General features: G+C 45.4%; 2 protein-coding genes across 28 annotated transcripts in view; both read right to left on the minus strand.

Annotated features, from left to right (window-relative positions):
- Positions 1-19730, minus strand: part of AOPEP (aminopeptidase O (putative)) — a 412311-nt gene that overhangs the window by 277239 nt on the left and 115342 nt on the right. The gene's annotated exons all lie outside the window — the stretch shown is intronic.
- Positions 17235-19443, minus strand: LOC142072027 (uncharacterized). The gene is made up of 2 exons (XM_075128250.1): positions 18399-19443; positions 17235-17795 (listed from the first exon to the last, which is right to left on the minus strand). The coding sequence occupies exons 1-2, from the start codon at positions 18778-18780 to the stop codon at positions 17557-17559; spliced, it is 621 nt and encodes a 206-aa protein (XP_074984351.1). The 5' UTR covers positions 18781-19443; the 3' UTR covers positions 17235-17556.

The following is a 19730-nucleotide window of genomic DNA, read 5'->3' on the forward strand; positions in this document are numbered from 1 at the left end:
GGAGCTCGAGAGATCATCTAGTCCAGTCCATGGCACTCATGGCAGGACTATGTAATAACTAGACCATCCCTGATGAGTGTTTGTCTAACCTTCTCTTTAAAATCTCCAACGATGGAGATTACATAACCTCCCTAGGCAATTTATTCCAGTGCTTAACCACCCTGACAGGTAGGAAATTTTTCCTAATGTCCAATCCAAACTGACCTTTCTGCAATTTAAGCCCATTACTTCTTGTCCTGTCCTCAGAGATTAAGGACAACAATTTTTCTGCCTCCACCTTGTAGCAACCTTTTATGTACTTGAAAACTGTTATGTCCCCTCTCAGTCTCCTCTTCTCTGGACTAAACAAACCCAATTTTTTCATTCTTCCCTCATAGGTCATGTTTTCTAGACCTTTAAGCATTTTTGTGGCTCCTCTATAGACTTTCTCCAAATTATCCACATCTTTCCTGAAATGTGGCACCCAGAACTGGACACAATACTCCATGGAATAACAAGTAATAATTACTTCTCGTGTCTTGCTTACAACTTCCCTGCTAATACATCCCAGAACGATGTTCACTTTTTTTTGCAACAGTGTTACACTGTTGATTCTCATTTAGCTTGTGATCCACTATGATCCCCAGATCCATTTCTGCAATACTCCTTCATAGGTAGTCATTTCCCATTTTGTATATGATTGTTCCTTGCTAAGTGGAGTACTTTGCATTTGTCCTTATTGAATTTCATCGTATTTACTACAGACCATTTCTCCAGTTTGTCCAGATTCATTTTGAATTTTAATCCTATCCTCCAAAGCACTTGCAAGCCCTCCCAGCTTGGTATCGTCCGCAAATATTATAAGTGTACTCTCTGTGCCATTATCAAAATCACTGATGAAGATATTGAACAGAACCAGACATAGAACTGATCCCTGCGGGACCCCACTTGATATGCCCTTTCAGCTTGACTCTGAATCACTGATAATTACTCTCTGGGAACAGTTTTCTACCCAGTTATGTTCCCACCTTATTATAGCTCCATCTAGGTTGTCTTTCCCTACTTTAAGAGACAGTCATGTGAGACAGTATCAAAAGCCTTACTAAGGCCTACATAGTTTTGTTGACCAAAATCAGCTTTTGTCGACAAAACAGTGGAGTATACACACTGAAATTCTCCCACCAATGAAACTCCCCTGCTATGCCAACATAATAAAACCACCTCGATGAGCAGCATAGAACTTTTGCAACATACTTAGAGTGATGGAATGTCAGTGTAGACACTGCGCTTGGTTATGTTGTCTTATTGGAAAGCAGCACACAGGTGAGCAGCGTATGGAGCTGGTCTGAAGGCACATGCATGCAGGAGATGCACCCTTCCACCCTGGGTTACCCTGAGGAGTAAGATATTAGGTTCGATTACCCTAGTCTGTGGAAAAGGATACCAATATTCAGAATAGTCTCCCTAACCACTTGTAGTAACCCCCTTCATAAACCACCCTTTGTCTTGCCCTTTCCCCCTTGCCAACCTCCCCAGGCCCCAAACTCACCATATTTGGAACTCGTGCCAACCTGTGTGCTAGGCCAGGGACAGTGAGAAAGGGGTTTGTGTATCTTTTGTGATTCACGGCTGTGAGTGCACTCACCATACGGTCTTTGTTCATGGGCATTTGCACATCCCCCATTAGAATCTTCTGGTCTGGAAATAATGTCCCAGTGTACAGCTTTCTATATAGTCCAGTGTTCCGAAAGATGTGTGCATCATATCTCTCCTCTGACCACCCTACACTGATGTCAGTAAAATGGCCCCGGTGATCCACCAGCCCCTGCCAGACCATGGAGAAGTAGCCCTTCTGATTGATGTACTCCGTCACAAGATGATCAGGGGCCAAAACTGGGATACGTATTCCATCTATCGCCCCACTGCAGTTAGTGAATCCATTGCCTCAAAGCCATCAATTATTTCTTGCACATGACTGAGAGTCACAGTCCTTTGTAGCAGGAGGCAATTAATGGCCCCGCAAATTTGCATCACCATAATCCCCATGATGGACTTTCCAATCCCAAACTGATTTGTGACTGCCCAGTAGCAGTCTGCGGTTACCAGCTTCCACACAGCGATTGCCACTTATTTTTCCACAGTGAGGGCCTCTCTTATTCTGGTGTCCTTGCACCACAGTGCTGGGGCGAGCTCTGCACACAGTTCCATGAAGGTGGATTTGTCTTGTGCATCCAAAAGTTCTGCAGCCCCTGCTTATCGTCCCATACATGCATCATGATGTGATCCCGCCAGACAGTACTTATTTCTCTAGCCCAATACCGACAATCCACTGTGGCAAGTTGCTCTGTGACTGCCAGCAGCAATCTTTAATTATTTGTGTCCATGGAATACAGCAGGGAAGGCATAACCGATTCACTCTCTGTTTCGCAGCTCATGAAATACTGGAGGACAGCTTCACTGTGTTCATAAGGCTCATCACCAGACTGGTCAGAAACTCAGCAGCATGCTGTCAGGCACAGGTGGTGGGCACAGTATACAAGGGCAGTTGAAAAATGGCACAAAACAAAATAGGAAGCCCATTTCTCAAGCGTTAATTGTCTATAAACCTGGACCATCTCCACTCAATCTCAGAATACAGCACTTCTTTCTGAGAAGAATTATCATTTTATTTCAAAGAGAATGACTATCCAAAAGCAAGACCAAGAACGCAATACCTTTATCCGAAGAATCTGATCCATACTCACAAGTAGTAATCATTGAACACACGAGTTATGAGGAGAGGCTGAGGGAACTGGGGATGTTTAGTCTATGGAAGAGAAGAATGAGGGGGGATTTGATAGCTGCTTTCAACTACCTGAAAGGGGGTTCCAAAGAGGATGGCTCTAGACTGTTCTCAGTGGTAGCAGATGACAGAACAAGGAGTAATGGTCTCAAGTTGCAGTGGGGGAGATTTAGGTTGGATATGAGGAAAAACTTTTTCACTAGGAGGGTGGTGAAACACTGGAATGCGTTACCTAGGGAGGTGGTGGAATCTCCTTCCTTTGAAGTTTTTAAGGTCAGGCTTGACAAAGCCCTGGCTGGGATGATTTAATTGGGGATTGGTTCTGCTTTGAGCAGGGGGTTAGACTAGATGACCTCCTGAGGTCCCTTCCAACCCTGATATTCTATTATTCTATGATTCTGTGATTGAAGTAATGGCAATCCACCTGTGACTCTGAACCTTGCCCTTCTAGGACGGTAAAAGAGAGCAGAGAACACCTGAGACCCATACTAAAAGAGACTATCTGCATCTCCTTTGAAGGGAAAATCCTATTTGCCCTAAGATATATGATCATCTGACCAGTACTTAAGAAGCCATCTCTAAAGAGCTGAGACTTTACAACTACAACCTCTGTATAAATTTACTTTTGCAAGAAGCATCTAGATAAAGCCTCTTCAGGGCCACCTCTTGGTTATAAGTATCCTGGATCCCTCTCAGTCAGGCTGCAGACCTTAGGCCTGCTACAAGAGAGACAGCGCCTGTTGCTCCGGTGGACGACCTTCAGCTATCCTTATACAAGGGAAGTACATCCATAGTTATTGTGCAAGACCCTTCTGCGGTATTTGATACCAAGTGATCTCCAAATACTTCTTTCCTGCCTCCAAGAAGCTACAAGGAAGAATGGAAATGCCCTGACATGGTTGAGATCATTCCGCTCAGACTGAAACCTGTAGGTCATTATCAAATCGTAGATATGTAGGGAGAAAGTGACCTTGAGAAGTCATCTAGTCCATCCCCTTGTATGAGAAAGGACCAAGTATACCAAAACCATCCCTGACAGGGGTTTGTCTAACTTGTTCTTAAAAACCTCCAGTGATTGGGATTCCAAAACCTCCCTTGGTAACTTATTCCAGTACTTAACTATACTTACAGTTAGCAAGATTTTCCTCAATCTCCCTTGCACAGATTAAGCCAATTACTTCTTGTTCTGCCTTCAGGGACATGAAGAACAATTGATCATGGTCCTCTTTATAAAAGCCCTTATGATATTTGAAGACTGTTATCAGGTACCCCTCAGTCTTCTTTTCTCAAACAAAACATGCCCAGTATTTTAACCTTTCTTCAGAGGTTACACCTATTACCATTTTTGTTGCTCCCCTCTGGACTCTGTAATTTGTCTATATCTTTCTTAAAGTGTGGCACCCAAAAACGGACACAGTACTCCAGCTGAGGCCTCACCAGTTCCGAATAAAGCAGAACAATTATAGGCAACTGCACTTCCACCTTCAAAATCCTATAAACATTAGTCTTCTCTCTCATATTTGGCAAGCTGTTGCAACAGGCTGAAGTACCAGCAGAATGTAGATAAAACCCAACCCTACATATCCTTGACATCAAACAGTCCAGTGTTTTTAAAGTGTATCAACACTTGGATAAACAGCAGCTGGCCAAAGTTGAACCAAGGAAAAACAAGTAGTGATGTGAGAAAGAAGGAAGCATGTTAAAAAACTATATTTCTGTATCACCCTGTCCCCTTCCCCTTATGAAGAGCCAGATTGTTAAATTGGTTTGCAGCCATGGGATCCTGTTAGAATCCTTACTGATCTTGGATGTCAAAATAGCCATGCTGGCAAAAAAATACCCTCTTACATCTTCCTGGTCAGAATAACATTCTATGCTATTGGACATAGGCCTGGTCGCAGTGATCTAAGCATTTGTGAATTGTCCAAGCTTCATTGTGAAACTCATCATATCATAGTTTTCCCCAAAAAGGTTATTAGCGATGAGATATCCAACATAGTGAATGCAAGTGAGAATGAGGTAGAACCAGAGGCTAAAATAGGGAAAAAAGTTAAAAATTACTTGAGCAAGAGATGTCAAGTCACAAGGACCTGATGAAATACATCCTAGAATACTCAAGATGCTGACTGAGGAGATATCTGAGACATTAGCGATTATCTTTGAAAAGTCATGGAAGATGGGAGAGATTCCAGAGGACTGGGAAAGGGCAAATATAGAGTCCATCTATAAAAAGGGAAATAAGGACAACCTGAGGAATTTCAGACCAGTCATCTTAACTTCAGTACCCGGAAAGATAATGGAGCAAATAATTAAGAAATCAATTTGCAAATACCTAGAAGATAATAACGTGATAAGTAAGTCATCTTGGTGCGGTGCGACTTTCCTCAGTCTATGGCACAGGAGAAGTAAGCTCTCTTTGCCTCCTTCAGGCAGAGGCATACATTTGTAGAAACTTTGTGTCTGAGTCTGTCCTCATCAGAATATGTTTTCTGATAACAATGCTCACATTTTCTTCCCACTTTCTCTGATGCATGTCACCTGAGATCTGTGGCAATCTGTGCAGGTGTTGGGAGGGGGGACAGCACTTTGGTACTAGTGTGTCTAGAAGAGTAGTCAGGGATTGGTTGAAATGCTTCACCAATTCTTCTACTCTGAAAACAAGTTTTGGAATTTAGCAGAGTTCAAGAGTTATCAGGACAGAACATGGTGATGGTTCTTTTTCCCTTCAAGGGAGAGTGTTCTTATTACTGCCTAGAAAAGGAAGAGGTCTTACCAGGATACAATATTGGTTCCATTTCTTATTCCTATCTCCAGTGCAAGGGTTCAGTCTAAGGCATGGGCAACTGTTGTGTGCGGGTCCAGAGATTGCCTGTGAGAAACCCGAGGTGAAGAATTAAGATAGGAAGTTTACTTAATCAGAAACATCATCAGCCTCGATATGAAGTCTCCCAAGACAATGAGTCTTGACCTTTATCAGCATGTCAGACTGCTTCTGCCAACTCTTGTGATAATCCTTTGGTTTCTGGCAGTTTACAGATTAGCAAGGTGCCCAAGTTAGTCTTCTCTATGGATAAGAGAGAAAATGGATGCACTCGAAGTATTGTGTTTGGTGTGAGTTTTCTTCATTTGAGTCTGGAAGAGAACAGAATGGTTATTCCACATCCAGATATGTCCTTCCTGGGTGTGGATCTGTGGCAAATGGAATTTCCTGGGGAACAAGGTGATTAAATGCTGGGACTGCAGTCTTAACCACAATCATGTGTCTGTGTGGTGCAGCCCAGGTCAGGCAACTCAACAGCAATAAAACCATGGATGATGGACTAATTCAGGATGACACTGAAGTCGTGGTGTCTGTCTGTTTTGGACCCATGCAAGATAACAGATTTCTGTTTGCACTGGACTAGATGTAACTGCTTAGAGATCTTCTTTCCAAGTACTGTGAAGAGATGTTCTGTCCTTCGGGCTGCTGCTGTCACACTGAAGTAGAAGGGACATCTGACATGAGTCAAGTTACATGGTTAAATCTTTGCAGAATCAATCCTTTATTAGGAACAAAGTATACTACAGCTATATTAATTGCATTTATGGTAAGAAGGACGTATGGGGAAAACAGTCAAACATTTGTAAACTCATCTTGTATGTAGATAAAATATAGTTAATAAAAAAATTGTCTGGGGTGTGTCCCAGTCTAAAGGAAAAATATATCAGCCTACATTTTCAGAAGTGACTAGTGATTTTTGGTACCTCAATTTCTGGGTGTTTAACATGAGATAGCTTAAAGAAGCCTGATTTTCAGAGAGACAGGTGCTCAGCACTTTCAAGAAATTCAGGACTTAAGATGTCTCACATAGGGAGCACATGAACTGAAGCACCCAAAAATCACTTGTTCCGTTTGAAAATTCAGGCTAATTTTGTGACTGTCAACTTATATGGCCCTGTGAGAAGGCGACATGCCACACTCATCTCATCCACAAACACAGACTGCTCTGAGACCTTCTTGCTTATAAACACCCTGGGGTAGCATATTTACAGTTGTTTAATCCCTCCACCAATACACAGCAGTGTCTCTACACCTTTACACACTGTATCTGAACTTTCTAACCCCTTCTCCAAAAGGGAGGTGGGGAAGGACATGTCTCTACTCAGAGATCTCTATTTGTCAGGCTCTCCTAGCCTTCTGTCTTTCTGTTTCTCTCCCTCTCTTCCCTCCTGAGCACTCCTTCCAGCGCCCTTCTATACAGCTTCCTTGTTAATGGGCTTATTGGCTCATTGACTCCCTAGCCCCAGTCTGGCGTGGTAATCAATACACCTCTGTCCAATTAGGCCTTCTCCAGGGGAACCTAATTAAAATTAATAATGACCAGATTGCTGGCTCAAGTGCAAGCCCTCAGCACTCTATCACAGGCCCATGTCATTGGAGTCACCAAGTGTCTAGTATATTGCGTCTCCTCTCCTGTCTTTTCTGCACTAGTAAAAAAAAAACAAAACATAATTAATGCCACTGAAGATGGTGGTACAAAAACAAAAATTAAAATTTGATTTAGGAAAGTATTTTATATAAAATTTGAAATGTTTCTTAAACAGAAACAGCTATTTTAATTTCAGTGCCATTCAAAACACAGGAAAACATATTCGCTGAGTGAAAAAAAAAATGTTTACCATATGGAAACCAGTTGTATTTTCAAGAGCCTGAAAAGAAATTATACAAGAGCTAATAAAAGGTAAGTAATCTGTATAACATTCTTTTTAAAAAATCCTGAAACGCTGTTTGGAATTGTAGCGGGGTGGTCACCCACTCCTGCCTTAAAAGGCTTAAAACAGCCTGGGGAGAGGGCTATGGCAGGGAAGGAAAAGCGGGGCTGATTGAGGGAAGCAGCCTTAGCTGGGAGCAACACCCCAATTGGGCAGCTGCTAGCTTAATCAGGGCCCAGCTGGCCTTTATAAGAGGGCATTGGGCCAGGAGCACAAGGAGTCTCCTCTAGCTATAGAGGGAGATGGGTCTGGCTGTTGGGGAGCGTACCAGAATACCTGAGGTGGAGCAGGGCTGGGGGAAGGCCAGAGGACCTGGGGAGCTGCAGCCTGGAAACCCCCGAGGCCGCAGGCCTAGGGGAAGGCCAAATAGGTACTGGAGTTGCAGAGTGCAGTTCAAGGGGTAGGCAGAGGCAGCAGGTCCAAACCCCCCTTGCCTATGATGACTGGCTTATACAGACTGCAATTGGCCCCAGTGAAAGGGGGCTAGATGGTCACTGGCAGTAGCCCATAGGCTGAGGCAAAGTGGGGACGGACGGGAAGGGTCCCTGGGGAGGGGAAACCCAGATCTGTGAGGTATTGCCTAGAGGGGCAGCACCCCAGCTATAAGGGCACCATGGTCTGGGAGGGACATGGGGGCCCAGCGATGGCGAGACACCAGTAGAGGGTGCTCCGGAGCTGGTAAAAAGAGCTAATTCCTAGACAGCCAGCAGGAGGCGCAGCTGGGTGAGTCTGTGCCCCATTACAAGAATATTTTAAACTTTCTTTTCTTCAATTTAAAACAAACACTATAATCCCCTACCATCAAATTCAAATATCACAATTTCACTCCTATACTATCAACAAGCAAACAATGTTTTAGTTGCACCAAAAGGTGATTGCTGCATACTCCAACCTATTTTGAGTTTGTGCTCAAGAAATATCTGTTAAAACTTTATGGACTAACAAACCAGCTCAGCATAATAGTAAGGATATATCTTGTGCCTGATGCACTCCAAATTCTGTTCTGATCCCAAACTGACAAGTGGGAGGAGAACAGTGATTGCGATGATAGCAATTTTCACTCTAAGCGCCAGCTCAGAGACAGAAAATGTTCTTGTTACCGAGGGTTTTCAGAACTGAAAGCAGTGGTAACTTAATTGTTTTACGTCAGGTGGTATCAGGAAAAAGTCTTTCAAAATAGCTTCAGAGAACTGCTTGAAAGAACACTTTATTTACTCTTTATAACAAATTTTTACATAATAAACAGCTCATAGTGACCCCTACTGGGTCACTTTAAAAAATACTTTATTAAACTATTTATTAACAAAACATTTTAAACATAAAAAGCTTTTATTATTAAAAGGGCCAAAACTCAGGGTCTTTATTTGTTTATGGTCTTAATTTGCAGACTTTTTTTCCCATTTAGATTAACGGAGGCTGCAAGTTTGCAGCTAGCGTTTGACCTTGCCTCCAGAAGCCCTGCTTGTTCAAATTAACCATTAACTAGGTAGTGTTCTATTTTATTAATTCATGGTGGCTGAATGCACACAATATGGTTGCAATTACCCAAAATATTATCAAGCTAACACACCCTTCCATTCCAGGTCAACATTCTCAGTGTCTAAGTACCACTGAGTTCATACACATATGGGATGTAGACATAGGCATCAACTCCGTGGGTGCTCCAGGGCTCGAGCACCCACAGAAAAGAATTAGCCAGTGCTTAGCACCCACTGGGAGCCCAAGCTGCTCCCCCTCTCCCCAATGCCTCCCATCCGCCGGCAGCCCCGCCGATCATCTCCTCCTGGGTCCCTCCTAGCACTTCCCGCCCACCACGATCAGCTGTTCCGTGGCATGCAGGAGGCACTGGGCGGTAGGGGTAGGTGTAGGGATGGGGTGCACTGGGGGAGGGTGTGGAACTGGGTGGGAAGAGGCAGGGCGAGGTGGAGCAGGGATGGGGACTTGGGAGAAAGGGGGGGCAAGGGTTGAGTGGTGGTGGGAACAAGCAGGGCAGGGGTGGGAGCTTGGGGGAAGGGGTCAGGTGGGGGTGGAGCCTGGGGCAGGGTGGGGGAGTTAAGCACTCTGGGAGCCCAGAGGAAGCTGGCACTTGAGGATGTAGACACACACTTTGAATTATTATCATCATTGCTGTGGCTTCATTGTAGACAGTCTTTGGATCATTTTGTTATCTTGGCATACCCAAGAGTGAAGAGACCATGGAGCTGGAGAGCAAAGGTGAATTAATGCACAAAGGTGTTTATTATATGCTTAAACCCCATAAACAGCCAAATATTAGTCATTTAAAAGCACTAAATCCTATAGCACTGAAAACTGGATCCAAATTCCTAGGATGACACATTCAGAAATGGGGTTCAGATAGAAAAGGTGAGAGAATGGAAAGATCATGAGCTAAGTTTCTATGTGGCTGGGAGATAACCCGATAGCATTAAAAGCTCCCTGCATAGATAATGGGCAGCTCTGAATGCTATGAACTCCAGACTGACCAATTCCTCTAGGGGGGAAAAATGAATGCTTTAAATAGATACCAAACTCCCTCAAATACCCCAAATCTAGTGATCATATGTCTGCCTCAGGCCACTAAATAAATCCAGAGAGCCCTCTCACCAAATCTCGGTCTTTTAGACATTATTTGGAGTTGGCTTTGCTATTTTGTAATGGAGTGTGCAGGACTTACAGAAACTTCCAAAATACTTAATTGAACAGTTATTACTCAAATGAAGGGTCATATTTAATCCATGCCTATCTAATCAAAAGGGGGGATTGCAAACTGAATGAGAAAAAATTGACTGGGAATTTGAAAGAGTGGTTTGAAGAATACAAACAGCCATGAAACCAGTGTAACTTGTTCTTCGCTAGAAGTTTTTGGCCCACAGCCTGCAAACACGGGTGTTACTTTGCTCACATGAGTAGTCCTATTGACTTCAATGGGACGAGTCATATGGGTGACACAGCTCCTGTATGCAAAGTTTAGTGCTAAAATCTTTAGGTTGTGATATCCTAATCACAGCTAGAGTAACAAACTTTGATGTCCTATTCCTGATGGCTTAAGACTACTAGATTTTTGGCTCTCAGAGTACATGGATGGTGCTCACCTTTCAGGGTAAGAGGAACTGATCTCCTTTCACGGAAAAAACTAATTAGGAAACTTATATTGTTATGTCTTCTGTTATCACTGTTGGAGGGGCAGCTACTTATTTTTTTAAGAAAACCTGTTGAAATTTTTGAAAAACATTCTCCTTCAAGACCATTCTCCCCATCTCTCTTCCCCTGTTATGCTTACTGAAAACGTTTGGTTTTTATATAAAATGTCCTCAGTAGAAAAAAAAAAAAAACAAGGGAAGAGACTTTGGCAGAATAGTCTTTAAGCAGAATGAACGGTACTTCAACTTGCTATCAGGCACCAGCAATTCTTTAAGAAAAATGAAGCTGAATCTGTAGACATGGCTGCTAAAGATGCAGACGGATACCTAATGGGATTTTCAAAAGTGCCTAGCTCACATTTAAATCATTTTTTGGGTTTTAAATACCTATAAAGATCTGGCCCATAATTCTTTGTCACAATTTTTTTTTAATAGGGATTAACATGTTACTAATGAGGGAATCTGGGCCAGATTCGCCTCTCATACTGGTATAGAAATCAGGAGAAATGCCACTGAATCACTTATTGTGAATATTATTCTAAGCAATCATACCCCTGTTTCAACACAACTCCATAGTAAATTTAGAAACATGATAAGACATGAACAGAAAATGAGCAAAATAAATGGTCTTTTAGCCAGAATTTTTCCCATAAGGCATCAGCAGGTCTTTATGGAAAATTCTTCTGAATTTGGAAGAGAACAACTTAAGGCTCCTAATTAAGTCATTCTGTGCAAGAATTGTTATAATTTCATACCATTCTGGAATGTGGGGTAACATCCCCCTCAAGTAAAATAAAGTACTTTGTGTAGAAAACCCAAGTAACTATAGGCTAATGAGGAACAGACAAAGAAAAATGCCAAATGCTGTAAAGCCCAGATACTTAAGATAATGACTGAAATTTATGACTGCTTCCTTCCCTGGCAGACAGGAGTACAATTAGAATTCTCAAAACAACAGTTTCTTTGTGCTGGCAAGCTATGTCATGTTTATACTACTACAGATATGCTGAAGATAAAAAATTAATGGTACAGCACCCTTTATAACTCAAGGTAATAGTCAAATTTGTTATGAGGTTCTGAGTACGGGTTTGCACTTATTTTACTCCTAAACGTAAGTTATTTAGGTAATTATGATTGGAATGGGCAGGAATTAACCATTAAAGCAACTTGCAATGTACACAGGCCTCAGTTTGCACAATCACACAGAACAAGAACAAGCAAACTATTATGGGCCCCATTATCATTTCTTTTGCTGTGCAAATATAACCTGAAATTTAAATAACTGAAAACTATTTCTTTTAAAAAATATTAATGTCCTTTGCTTGACAAACCCCTGAATGAAAACTGTCAAGAAATGCACATGGCCTTTCTTTCATCATTTACTTGTATCACGGATATGGCTCACTTAGCACTGACAACCATTAGAGACAGAATAAGCATAAGGAATTATTAGCACAATTTTTCTCATCTCCCCCACAAAGAGGGCACAATTATAGCTATATTTTGAATACACCAACATGACCCAAATAAGCACAGATGGTTTTGCAACAGACTAGCCCAAGGGCATCTTTTCCCTGAGGAAGGGATATATGGCATTGGAGGCTCTGATTTCCCCAAGGATATTATCAGGTCCACAAGAACTTTTGGGCTACCCCTCTCTCCTTTCCTTCCTTCACTTTATGTAAGGGGACTGTTGCCCCCTTACTAACATTCAGTGGGGGTGTTTTGGTTGGCTAACTCCCAGTACCAAAAGGGGAAGGGTCTATGGGGAAATCAGGACCCTGAGACTGATAGTCCCCAGGAACAATGGGGAGAGGCCAATGCTCCAGGTCAGCCTGAATGACAGGGCGGGCAGGCTAATCAGGGAGTCAGGAGGCAGGGGGGTCTCGTCCTCAATGTGAGCTGGACTTGCCTGGGTCAGACAGAGTGGGGCTGAGCTAAGGAGAAAGCAGGGACCCAAGCTAAGCTGAGGAGCAGAGCTGTGCCAGATACAGAGGGACCAGAAAAGCAGCCCAGAGAAAGCAGACCCTGTCCTGGGAGCAGAGCTTCAGCAACCAGAGCCAGAGGGGCCAGAAAAGCAGCCCACGGAGCAGGTCAGTGCTGGGAGCAGAGTCACAGAAGCAGCCTGCAGAGCAGACCCGTCCTGGGAGCAGAGCTGTAGCAACCAGAGGCAGAGGGGCTAAAGAAGCAGCCCAGGGAGCTGGAGGCGGAGCAGCAGTGCTGAGACCGAGTGGTGGAGCTGGAGCAGTCCAGAGCTGGGTGCGGTGAGCAGCTGGGGAAAGCGAGGGGGACCCTGGGCAGCGGGCCCAGCACAGGGAGACGCCTCAGCCAAGAGGCTCTGCAGGCCAGGCTTGGATTGTAACCCCGACAGGGCAGGGGCGACACTGGGAAGAAGGGTCCTACCACTTAGAGCCTGAAAGCTCTGGTGGTGGCCACACGCAAGTGTCCAACACACAGCATCCCTGCAGCATAGCCAGGGCCTGAGAAGAAGGCCTGGGACTTGCAAGGAACAGACTGAACTGCCCTGATATTCCAGAGACACTGTTTGTGATGTTCCCTGCCACAGAGCAGGTTGATGTGTTTCCTTTAACCTTTCCCATTTTTCCTTATTCTTTTTAAAATTAATTGTTGAATAACTTGCATTTGCTTTAAATTGTATGTAATGGTCAGTGGGTCAGAGAAGTGCCCAGTGCAGAGAGAGTACCCCGGAGTGGCGACACCCTAGCCCCGTCCTAGGTGACCACAGCAGGGTTGGGGGTCAAGCCCCCAGGAATCCTGGGCCCAGCCTTGTTGTGATTACGAGGACTCCCCTTCCACTCTCCTGTCTAGCAGAGTCCTCAAGGGCCAAGCTAAGGAGAAAGCAGGGACTCAAGCTAAGCTGGGGAGCAGAGCTGTGCCAGATCCAGAGGGACCAGAAAAGCAGCCCAGAGAAAGCATACCCTGTCCTGGGAGCAGAGCTGCAGCAACCAGAGCCAGAGGGCCCAGAAAAGCAGCCCACGAAGCAGGTCAGTGCTAGGAGCAGTCACAGAAGCAGCCTGCAGAGCAGTAACGGAAGTGGGAGCGAGGACTCGGATCCTTTTGCTAGCCTACTTCATTGGAGTAGTGCAGAAGCCAGAAAAGTTCCCCACAATAGCGGGACTATTCCCCCACTTACATTTATATATTTCCTTTCCCCTATAGCAGTGGTTTTCAACCTTTTTTCATTTGCGGACCCTTAAAAATGTTGAATGGAGGTGTGGTGATAATTTAATTCTTAAACTTTACTTTCCATTTTTAAAAAAATATATTTATAAAACAGAGCAAATCTATACCATGAGCTATATAATATTACATGCTAGCTAAATTTTTCTCTTCCCCTCCTGCACACAACGAGGTCAAAATTAAACAAACATTCTCTCCCTTTTTCACACAAACTGTAAATATAAATCTACATGAATAGGTATACATTCAGCAAAATACAGAACAAAATGCAAGATTTACTACTTAACTAAGCTTTCCTACGATAAATTAAAAATGAAATAAAAATTAGAAACCTATATGGGGTAAGGAGATGAACTTAAGAAGCAGAATCTTCGGAGCCTGTCCGGAGGCTGGTTGAGAGCTGTTCTAACTCACACCTGACCAACAACAGCCCCTGTGGGTCTCACTGGCTGGTGAGGATTGCTGGAGCACAACAGCAACCTGGACACACCGCTGCTCTGAGCCATGCCCCTTTATATCTATCCTTATGTGCTTTGTCTTTATATTGGTCTAAAAGCATCTAAGGGTATGTCTACACTACGGAATAAGGTCGAATTTATAGAAGTCGGTTTTTTAGAAATCGGTTTTATATATTCGAGTGTGTGTGTCCCCACAGAAAATGCTCTAAGTGCATTAAGTGCATTAACTCGGCGGAGCGCTTCCACAGTACCGAGGCTAGAGTCGACTTCCGGAGCGTTGCACTGTGGGTAGCTATCCCACAGTTCCCGCAGTCTCCGCTGCCCATTGGAATTCTGGGTTGAGATCCCAATGCCCGATGGGGCTAAAACATTGTCGCGGGTGGTTCTGGGTACGTATCGTCAGGCCCCCGTTCCCTCCCTCCCTCCATGAAAGCAAGGGCAGACAATCATTTTGCGCCTTTTTTCCTGAGTTACCTGTGCAGACGCCATACCACGGCAAGCATGGAGCCCGCTCAGGTAACCGTCACCCTATGTCTCCTGGGTGCTGGCAGACGCGGTACGGCTTTGCTGCACAGTAGCAGCAACCCATTGCCTTCTGGCAGCAGACGGTGCAATACGACTGGTAGTCGTCCTCGTCGTGTCCGAGGTGCTCCTGGCCACGTCGGCTGGGAGCGCCTGGGCAGACATGGGCGCAGGGACTAAATTTGGAGTGACTTGACCAGGTCATTCTCTTTAGTCCTGCAGTCAGACCTATTGAACCGTCTTATGGTGAGCGGGCAGGTGATACGGACTGCTAGCAGTCGTACTGTACCATCTTCTGCCAGGCAGGCAAGAGATGAGGATTGCTAGCAGTCGTATTGTACCATCTTCTGCCAGGCAGGCAAGAGATGAAGATGGCTAGCAGTCGTACTGTACCATCTTCTGCTGAGCAGCCATGAGATGTGGATGGCATGCAGTCCTTCTGCACCGTCTGCTGCCAGCCAAAGATGTAAAAGATAGATGGAGTGGCTCAGAACAAGAAATAGACCAGATTTGTTTTGTACTCATTTGCCTCCTCCCCTGTCTAGGGGACTCATTCCTCTAGATCACACTGCAGTCACTCACAGAGAAGGTGCAGCGAGGTAAATCTAGCCATGTATCAATCAGAGGCCAGGCTAACCTCCTTGTTCCAATAAGAACGATAACTTAGGTGCACCATTTCTTATTGGAACCCTCCGTGAAGTCCTGCCTGAAATACTCCTTGATGTACAGGCACCCCCTTTGTTGATTTTAGCTCCCTGAAGCCAACCCTGTAAGCCGTGTCGTCAGTCGCCCCTCCCTCCGTCAGAGCAACGGCAGACAATCGTTCCGCGCCTTTTTTCTGTGCGGACACCATACCAAGGCAAGCATGGAGGCCGCTCAGCTCACTTTGGCAATTAGGAGCACATTAAACACCACACGCATTATCCAGCAGTATATGCAGCACGAGAACCTGGCAAAGCGATACCGGGCGAGGAGGCGACGTCAGCGCGGTCACGTGAGTGATCAGGACATGGACACAGATTTCTCTGAAAGCATGGGCCCTGCCAATGCATGCATCATGGTGCTAATGGGGCAGGTTCATGCTGTGGAACGCCGATTCTGGGCTCAGGAAACAAGCACAGACTGGTGGGACCGCATAGTGTTGCAGGTCTGGGACGATTCCCAGTGGCTGCGAAACTTTCGCATGCGTAAGGGCACTTTCATGGAACTTTGTGACTTGCTTTCCCCTGCCCTGAGGCGCATGAATACCAAGATGAGAGCAGCCCGCACAGTTGAGAAGCGAGTGGCGATAGCCCTGTGGAAGCTTGCAACGCCAGACAGCTACCAGTCAGTTGGGAATCAGTTTGGAGTGGGCAAATCTACTGTGGGGGCTGCTGTGATGCAAGTAGCCCACGCAATCAAAGATCTGCTGATATCAAGGGTAGTGACCCTGGGAAATCTGCAGGTCATAGTGGATGGCTTTGCTGCAATGGGATTCCCTAACTGTGGTGGGGCTATAGACGGAACCCATATCCCTATCATGGCACCGGAGCACCAAGCCGCCGAGTACATAAACCGCAAGGGGTACTTTTCGATAGTGCTGCAAGCTCTGGTGGATCACAAGGGACGTTTCACCAACATCAACGTGGGATGGCCAGGAAAGGTGCATGATGCTCGTATCTTCAGGAACTCTGGTCTGTTTCAAAAGCTGCAGGAAGGGACTTTATTCCCAGACCAGAAAATAACTGTTGGGGATGTTGAAATGCCTATATGTATCCTTGGGGACCCAGCCTACCCCTTAATGCCATGGCTCATGAAGCCGTACACAGGCAGCGTGGACAGTAGTCAGGAGCTGTTCAAGTACAGGCTGAGCAAGTGCAGAATGGTGGTAGAATGTGCATTTGGACGTTTAAAGGCGCGCTGGCGCAGTTTACTGACTCGCTTAGACCTCAGCGAAACCAATATTCCCACTGTTATTACTGCTTGCTGTGTGCTCCACAATATCTGTGAGAGTAAGGGGGAGACATTTATGGCGGGGTGGGAGGTTGAGGCAAAGCGCCTGGCTGCTGGTTACGTGCAGCCAGACACCAGGGCGGTTAGAAGAGCACAGGAGGGCACGGTACACATCAGAGAAGCTTTGAAAACCAGTTTCATGACTGGCCAGGCTACGGTGTGAAAGTTCTGTTTGTTTCTCCTTGATGAAACCCCCCGCCCCTTGGTTCACTCTACTTCCCTGTAAGCTAACCACCCGCCCCTCCTCCCTTCAATCACCGCTTGCAGAGGCAATAAAGTCATTGTTGCTTCACATTCATGCATTCTTTATTCATTCATCACACAAATAGGGGGATGACTACCAAGGTAGCCCAGGAGGGGTGGTGGAGGAGGGAAGGAAAATGCCACACAGCACTTTAAGCACAGCACTTTAAAAGTTTACAACTTTAAAATTTATTGAATGACAGCCTTCTTTTTTTGGGGCAATCCTCTGTGGTGGAGTGGCTGGTTGGCCGGAGGCCCCCCCCCACCGCGTTCTTGGGCGTCTGGGTGTGGAGGCTATGGAACTTGGGGAGGAGGGCGGTTGGTTACAGAGGGGCAGCAGTGGCAGTCTGTGCTCCAGCTGCCTTTGCTGCAGCTCAACCATACACTGGAGCATACTGGTTTGGTCCTGCAGCAGCCTCAGCATTGAATCCTGCCTCCTCTCATCACGCTGCCGCCACATTTGAGCTTCAGCCCTGTCTTCAGCCCGTCACTTACTCTCTTCAGCCCGCCACTTATTCTCTTCAGCCCGCCACCTCTCCTCCTGGTCATTTTGTGCTTTCCTGCACTCTGACATTATTTGCCTCCACGCATTCGTCTGTGCTCTGTCAGTGTGGGAGGACAGCATGAGCTCGGAGAACATTTCATCGTGAGTGCGGTTTTTTTTCTTTCTAAGCTTCACTAGCCTCTGGGAAGGAGAAGATCCTGTGATCATTGAAACACATGCAGCTGGTGGAGAAAAAAAAAGGGACAGCGGTATTTAAAAAGACACATTTTATAAAACAGTGGCTACACTCTTTCAGGGTAAACCTTGCTGTTAACATTACATACATAGCACATGTGCTTTCGTTACAAGGTCGCATTTTGCCTCCTCCCACCGCGTGACTACCCCCTCAACCTTCCCCCCTCCCTGTGGCTAACAGCGGGGAACATTTCTGTTTAGCCACAGGCAAACAGCCCAGTAGGAATGGGCTCCTCTGAGTGTCCCCTGAAGAAAAGCACTCTATTTCAACCAGGTGACCATGAATTATATCTCACTCTCCTGAGGATAACACAGAGAGATAAAGAACGGATGTTGTTTGAATGCTAGCAAACAAACGGATGTTGTTTGAATGCTGCAATGCTGTGTTCTACAATGTTACCCAAGTACGTGTTACTGGCCTGGAGTGGTAAAGTGTCCTACCATGAAGGACGCAATAAGGCTGCCCTCCCCAGAAACCTTTTGCAAAGGCTTTAGGACTACATCTAGGAGAACCGCAAATGCCAGGGCAAAGTAATGCTTTCACATGCTTGCTTTTAAACCATGTATAGTATTTTAAAAGGTACACTCACCAGAGGTCCCTTCTCCGCCTGCTGGGTCCAGGAGGCAGCCTTGGGTGGGTTCGGGGGGTACTGGCTTCAGGTCTGGGGTGAGAAACAGTTCCTGGCTGTCGGGGAAACCGGTTTGTCCGCTTGCTTGCTGTGAGCTATCTTCTTCATCCCCAAAACCTGCTTCCGTCTTGCCTCCATCTCCATTGAAGGAGTCAAACAACACGGCTGGGGTAGTGGTGGCTGAACCCCCTAAAATGGCATGCAGCTCATCATAGAAGCGGCATGTTTGGGGCTCTGACCCAGAGCGGCTGTTCGCCTCTCTGGTTTTCTGGTAGGCTTGCCTCAGCTCCTTCAGTTTCACGCGGCACTGCTTCGGGTCCCTGTTATGGCCTCTGTCCTTCATGCCCTGGGAGATTTTCACAAAGGTTTTGGCATTTCAAAAACTGGAACGGAGTTCTGATAGCACGGATTCCTCTCCCCAAACAGCGATCAGATCCCGTACCTCCCGTTCGGTCCATGCTGGAGCTCTTTTGCGATTCTGGGACTCCATCATGGTCACCTGTGCTGATGAGCTCTGCATGGTCACCTGCAGCTTGCCACGCTGGCCAAACAGGAAATGAGACTCAAAAGTTCGCGGTTCTTTTCCTGTCTACCTGGCCAGTGCATCTGAGTTGAGAGTGCTGTCCAGAGCGGTCATAATGGAGCACTCTGGGATAGGTCCCGGAGGCCAATACCATCGAATTGTGTCCACAGTACCCCAAATTCGAGCCGGCAATGTCGATTTAAGCGCTAATCCACTTGTCAGGGGTGGAGTAAGGAAATCGATTTTAAGAGCCCTTTAAGTCGAAATAAAGGGCTTCATTGTGTGGACGGGTGCAGGTTTACATCTATTTAACGCTGCTAAATTCGACGTAAAGTCCTAGTGTAGACCAGGGCTAAGACACAGTCGTCACTATACAAATAGCAGCAGCATTTGATCTTCTGCTGTTTGCAAATATTGCCTCTTTACTGATTTAAGCAGACTTTAGAAAATGTAAAGGTAAAAGATGGATTTTAGTTGCTAGGTATTCCCTTGTTTGTTCTACAGAAACACTTCATATAGTTAAATCATTTGAAATTATATTGTAGATATAAACAAAATAATCAATTTTTAAATATCCATGAACTCCATAAATACTAGCTTATATCTGTCGTCGCAGTTTGCCCTTATTCTGTTTTCAGGATTAGTAGTTTTGGCCAGATAAAACCACACAAACCCCATGAAGCTTATGAGTCCGCTTTCTAATATGCCCTTGTTTTGCTGAGAAATAATGGGGAAAACATTACCAGAAGAAAACACCTAAAATGACAGAA

The sequence above is a fragment of the Caretta caretta genome, chromosome 5 (genome assembly GCF_965140235.1).
Source record: "Caretta caretta isolate rCarCar2 chromosome 5, rCarCar1.hap1, whole genome shotgun sequence".
Classification (NCBI taxonomy): Eukaryota; Metazoa; Chordata; order Testudines; family Cheloniidae; genus Caretta; species Caretta caretta.

Bases quoted from the DNA above. Each gene is read 5' to 3' on its own strand.
- LOC142072027 (XM_075128250.1), bottom strand. From the start codon at position 18,780: ATGAAGGACAGAGGCCATAACAGGGACCCGAAGCAGTGCCGCGTGAAA. The intron at 17,796-18,398 runs GTGAGTGTACCT...TTTCTCCACCAG, and splicing joins AGGCGGAGAAGGGACCTCTG to CTGCATGTGTTTCAATGATC.